At 51.6% G+C, this 6,480-nt stretch overlaps 1 protein-coding gene across 1 annotated transcript in view; it reads right to left on the minus strand.

Moving 5' to 3' along the window:
• The window catches only part of Lrrc1 (leucine rich repeat containing 1), a 96,469-nt gene extending 95,455 nt beyond the window's left edge, over positions 1-1,014 (minus strand). Inside the window, exon 1 of the mRNA XM_013019063.1 lies at positions 817-1,014. Within this exon, the coding sequence (XP_012874517.1) occupies positions 817-1,014 (198 nt within the window). The remainder of the gene's footprint in view (positions 1-816) is intronic.
• Between the last annotated feature and the right edge of the window lie 5,466 nt (positions 1,015-6,480).

A 6,480-nucleotide genomic window follows, 5' to 3' on the forward strand; every position in this document is an offset into this window, starting at 1 on the left:
CCTCAGCACCACATAAGCAAAAAGAAAAAAGCCAGAAGTGGCACTGTGGCTCAAGTGGTAGAGCGCTAGCCTTGAGCCGAAGAGCTGAGGGACAGCGCCCAGGCCCAGAGTTCAGGCTCCATGACTGGACCAAAAAAATAATAATAATAAATACATGGCAATGCATGAAAAGAAAATGCTCCATGACTTCTTTTTGAGGGGGGAGGAGTTAAGACAGAGTCTTGCTATTTAGCTTCAACGGGTCTAGAACTCCCAATCCAACTCCCAATCCATTTGCCTCAGCCTCTCAAGTGCTGGGATTCAGGCATGTGCATGGTAGTGTACCATGCCCAGGAAAGAACAGATTCTTTTAGCAGTGTGAAATCAGAGTCTCCAATGCGCTACTATTTGAGCTACTCCTCCAGCGTAAGACTATGTTCTTCTAAAACAGTATGTTTGTTTTACATGAGGTAATGGATGTTGGCCTTCACCATTCCAAATACCACGAGCACTCCTGACACTTAAGCTACTTATCGCTTTAAAATCATCTTTTAAAAAAAATGGTGAAATCGTGTTTTCGGTCAGCCTGAATGACTGCAGTGGGCAGCCTTTTATTACTGTGTTCTGAATGTGTCCTTCATTAGATCGACCTGTAGAAATCCTCAAAATAATAATTTTGAAGTCAAATACAGCTGTCACTGCCTGAGAGCCTAATGAAATGCCATTCTTCTTCTTTGTTTCATTTCAGTGTGTCACGCCCGTCATCAGTAAAAACAAAGTGACATCCAGCGCCAGGCGGGGCCGGTGGTGGCGAGTGAGCGGCCGGGCAGTGTTTACCCGGCATCTTCCACGCTGACTGAGGCAGAGCCCACGCAGGCACCGTGCTGAGCCAGGGAGCTCGGAGCACTCCCTGTACACAGGCAGCTGGCCGCTGACCACCTTCCCCAAGAGGTGAGGAGGAGGGTGGAGCAAGGCCGGCAGGGAGGAGGAGGAGTGTGGAGTGAGGCCGGCAGAGAGGTCCACTCCTCCAGCCATGCCGCACCACCAGGACCTCAGTGTGAAACACCCTGCGGCACCTCCCACCCCACGGCAAAGCCTGGCCTTCAGATTCTCCCATGCAGATTGTCTTCCCACCAAGACAGAGTATCTGGAATCTAAAAGTGATAGCCTACGTGAATAAACTCTTCAAAAATAGGGAGAAAAAGTTAAAGTATTGCTTTTTACCTCCAAGAGTCTGAGGTCTTTTTCACTACACACACACACACACACACACACACACACACATTAGATCTTCTAAATTACTACTTGCAACAGTAAATTACCACTCCTGTCCACTAAATAACACCTAAGAGAAAGTTAATGGATGTCCAGAGATTCTTCTATGCATTTACCAAGACCTGGCCCTGATCTCACCCTTCATAATTATCTTATGAAGCTAAGGGCAGATGTTTCTGTCCCATACTAGGGACTGCGTTAGGAGGAAGAGGAGGAGGAGGCGAGGAGGAGGAGAAGGAGGGAAGGGGAGGGGGAGGGGCAGGAGGGGAGGGAGAGGTGCTGTGGCACCGCTGCCCCAGGACATGGCCAGTGTGGACCTGACGCCTGTGGCCACCGCCCAAAGGCGCGCTGCTCGCTCTGACAGGCTCCTGTCAGTGCCACTCAGGTCCTACCCTAGCATGTAAGCCCACCACAGCCAGTCTGTTTTCTGGACGCCTCAGGCACCTCCCTTACCCCAGCGGGACCTGCCGGAGAGGCTGAGGGGCAGGGAGGAGCGCCTGCCGCAGGCCAGCCGGGCAGGGAGAGCTGAGGGCAGACAGACCCAGGCTTCGCTCTCACCACGCTGATCCATCTTTCTCAATTCCAGAAAAGGCTTACTAGACAGTCTGATTTCCCCAAAGATGTGAGCTACTTTTTAAAAGGCCGTGCCAGCAACGTGCTCGCTGCTATCACTATTTCCCAAGCCCCTCTTCCACAGCGCCCAGAGCCACGCCCCCAATCTGCAGCCTTGGCAGATCGGGTTCCTCAGAAAACTCCCAGTGTCCCTGCAGGTACATTTTACCAAGGCAATGACCACATTCTTCTAAACAGAACCAAAACAAACACGCTCTTCTTATCCACGGCACATCTGGTGGTCTATTTTCCTAGCAAACCAAGGCTCACATCCAAAGCTTGCCATGTGTACATGAACGCTTCCTCCTAAGGCCTCAGCTCTACCCACCCAGGTGGGCTCATGAGTGGGCATGAGGGAATGCACAGGCCAAGAGGAAATCAAACGCCTCCTCCAAAACTAACTTCTTAGTTATGTTTCTTGATGCTCCGTTTCTGTATCTGAAGGACTGAACTAATGATGGCTAAGCCAGGTCATCCCTCAATGTAGGAGAAACGGTTTATGGAAGCTCTTAACACCATGTCTGGAACGCAGGAAAGCTCTACGTGCGAGATGTGACGGTTCATCACCACTTCTCACCGAAGGCTTCCCGATCACGCGTCCTCACCTCCACCGGCGGGCGGCAGGCGGGCGGCGGGTGGCCGGAGCGCAGCGTCTCTGGATCTCAGTTTGCTCACCTCCAAGTGCAGCGAGCTAGGAAATGTAGAGAGCAGCGACAGCAGGGCAGCTGAGAACCACGCTGTCATCAGAACTGGAGAGCTGAGGCAGGAACGAAGCCTGGACCCTTGTCCCTCAGCACGGACTTTTTTTTTCCTTAATTTTCTATTACGTAATTGACTATTAAAAATCAGAGAAGACAAAAATAGAAGAAGACTCAATGTGAAGTGAACGAGAAAGAACACTAATACAATCACACACAGGCCATCTGCCCGCTGCCAATGCCTCCGTCCAGTGCAAGCCTCCCAGGAGCAGGTCCTTGCCCAAAACCCCTCATGGCTTCACCAGCCAAGGCCTGGGGCCCCAGTACTTCTCCGGAACAAATGCCGTGAGTGCTTCTGCTCACTGGACCGACACCCATTTCTGTCATATGGCCTTAACATTTCTTCCTCATTAGCTACAGACAACTACCTGAGCACCCCAAGATCCTGTGGCATTACTCTTCCATAAGGCCATCTGGACGACAGAAATGTTTAAACATTATGATTGAAAGGAAGATTAAAAACTTAATTCTGGTTTTAAAAACACCATACATACATACATACCCAAAAAAATCTTCATACTTCATTGTTTTATAATAGAGGGTCCTTGCCCAAGTATCAAAAAATGATCTTATGTTTTGATTATGTCAGATCTAACTCTGGGTTGACTCCCAAAGCACCTTATATATGACATTTGCTTGATCCTGAACAATTTTATAAGGCAAGTACTTCTCTAACAGCTGTGGGAATAGAACATTCTAGAGAGGGAACACAGTCTTGAACTGTCTGACACTAACATGCAGACGCTCAGCCTCTTCAGGCAGCAAGCTGTGAGGAGCTCTGGCAAAGACTGGCAGCAATGGCCAGTGTGAACTGGCGCAGACAACCCAACAGGCATGAGAGACAGAGGAGGAAAGAAGGATAGCATCTGGAAAGAAAGAATAACAGGCCTCAGTGACAAAACGGACAGAGAGAAGAAGGATCACAGGATCCATGAGCACTGGAGACAGGAAGAAGGGCCATCCATCCCTCAGGAACAGGACCAGAAGAGAAGCCAGCTGTGAAGACAAGCCAAAACTGAAACCCGGTTGGGTTAAGTCAAGATGGACTTGGGCCACATTGGAACAGGTATCTCCTTATGAGGGCTGAAGTTGAACTCACACATCTGCAGCACCCAAGAACTATTACAGAGGCAGTCAGAGGTGTCCAGCAGATAAGAAATGGACAGGGCTGGGAAGGTGGCTCAGTGGTAGAGCATATGCCTTACATGCCTGAGGCCCTGGGTTCGATTCCTCAGCACTATATAAGCAAAAAGAAAAAAGCCGGAAGTGGTGCTGTGGCTCAAGTGGTAGAACGCTAGCCTTGAGCTGAAGAGCTGAGGGACAGCGCCCAAGCCCAGAGTTCAGGCCCCATGACTGGACCCAAAAAAAGAAAAAAAAAGAAATGGAAAACCACAGTTCTTAAAGACTGTTGCCTTCCTCAGTTTCAACAGGCTAAGAATCCAACTACAGGAAGGAAGAGGACGGCTGTGGGGTCTGGGCTGCCGACTGTGGTCACAGGAACAGGAGGGCCCACAAGGTGCCCAGTACTGACCAGAGTTCACCTCCCTCATGGAGCCTGTGTTCTAGATGGGCAAACATAAGGAACAAGTAGGCAAATACATAGTCACGGGACATGCTCTAGAGAGCAAGAAGTAAGGAAAGCTAAGGGAGGGGCTCACATCTGACATACGTCCTCCAGCGATCAGCAGAAGACCAGCAAAGCTCCAAGAGGAGGGGCAGACATGTGACATTGCTTTGCAAAGCAATGAAGATTGGAGCACACACACTCACCATACTGCGGCTACTATGGGAAGCTCTACGGGGTGTGACAGCTCGTGTTAGAGTGTACACACACGGGGAGGGACTGGAGGAATCACGGGCCATGGGAAGAAAATGGATGTCAGCCAAAATGCTGAGGAGGTACACGAGGGAAGCCAAGGATCCAGCCCCACACACAGGACAAACACCTGGCAGGGCAGACAACCCTCACCCCTGCCACCACTTCCAGAAATGTCCAGCCAGTTTGGAAAAGGGTAGACGCCGGATCAATGATGTTTAAGGAAAGAAAGCAGCAGAGAAGGAAGATGTGCACAGGCTCAGCAGATAGTTAACTGCGCAATGGTGGAGAGTGACTGAGTGTTACAAGGCGAGGCTCTGTACGCACAGGAGTGGAAGAATGGCAAAGCCCTTGAGAAGATCAAAATGCTGTCCGCGAGTGTAGACAGGGAAGGACAGCCGCAGGGAGGAAGGAGGGCAGGAGCAAGGATGGAGGAGAAAGGACGGAATGTCTGTGGCCCCATGAGCTGGGCCAGCGCTAAGGAGGCGGGTTCTGAGCCCTGTCCTAGGTAGGCCACAGGACGGAGCCACGACTGGGGACAGGAGTGCAGGTCAGCAAGAGGCCGGACAATTGGGTAAGTAGCCATCGCGTCCATCAGCGATGAACTGTGCTGACCCGTCCCAGCCCCCACACATCGCATCTGTCCTGAGGCCTGCGGCCTCCCCACAGAGCTGTGTGCATCCCAAGCCATTTAACCTCCATCTTCCAACAACTAGCAAATAACAGCGGTTTGGAAAACCCTAGGAAAGGCCGAGTTTAGATGACCAAATGAGGCGAGGTTCCCGCTAGGTGTCCGCTGAAGAAAACAGCCCGTGACTCCTTCTCGCCAGCTGGATGTTCGGGAGGGAGTCACTTCATTTGAGTCTCAATTTGTAAATAAAGACATTGGAACAAATGAGAGGTGGCAGGGCTTCCGCCACACCTGTCGTTATCCGGAAGCCCAACCCTCGGAGCCACCAGCTTCCCTCTGGCAGTGCTTCCAAACAAATGCCAGCGTGCGAGGACCGGGGTGCCTGGCAGGGAGTGGTACCTGGAGACAGGTTGGGGAGAGAGAGGCGGCTTGGACAAGCCCAGGAATGGGTTAGATCTCAGGGGGGACAAAAGAGAGCCCAAGGAAAGACTGACCGCAACAAATACCAGTGCTTTCAAGGTGTGTGTTCAGTCACACCCAGGCAGCCGGGGCCAAGTCAGTCAGGGAGAAATCCATTCCACACAACTGCCAAACCTACTCAAGAGCTGCTAGGGCAAAATACCAATAAACAAGTCTACCTGTTGGCTTTGTCATGTTTACCTACTGCATTTTCACAGTGCCATTAGACCCTACTTTGAGATTCTAGGAGTTTCCATGTCTGACCTGACACTTCCAAAACCCACCACTTCCTAAGCCAAGCTCAATCTTCAGCCTTCCAGGGAAAACCCGCAAGTGTTAGAGGCTGGAATGAGTGCCATCCAGTGGGAGGAGATCTTCCAGTTCCAACAACAGAAAACATCTCAGAGAGCACCCCAAACGCTCCAGGTGAACCAACTCCTCGCTCAATCTCTTTAACAGCTCCACCGTGAAGCCCCTGAACCACCAAGCCACAGACCCCCATATTTCAACCTCTAAAATCACACACTGAAAGGGGTGAGGGGGCTTGAAGCCTCGCTGGACTCAAAGGCTACACAGACCCACGTATTGGACAATGACTGCAAAGTAATAAGCACTTGTGGGGATTGTAGAGCTTTTTCTGGTTGGGAGCAAAGCAAGGCCTGGGGGCTTTGCTAGGTCCAAGTGATAACGTCTGTGATAACCAGGAGCCCACCAGTCCCTCACAAGAGCGGAGAAAGTGGGTGGGGGGCCAGGAGAGCAGGGCGGCACCCCCGCAGCTTCCGTTGGCTACCCCACTGTCTCCCTTCCCCACAAACCTGGGTCTGGGTGTCCTGCCTCGGGGTTCCCAGCCCAGGGGTACCAGGTACGGGGGGTTCACGCGCAACTCACAAGTCAGAAGCACTGACTTGCACGCAAACTCAGGGACCCCGGGGCGCAGGGGTCCCGGGGCG

This window comes from Dipodomys ordii, unplaced genomic scaffold (genome assembly GCF_000151885.1).
Source record: "Dipodomys ordii isolate 6190 unplaced genomic scaffold, Dord_2.0 Scaffold44, whole genome shotgun sequence".
In the NCBI taxonomy this organism is placed as follows: domain Eukaryota; kingdom Metazoa; phylum Chordata; class Mammalia; order Rodentia; family Heteromyidae; genus Dipodomys; species Dipodomys ordii.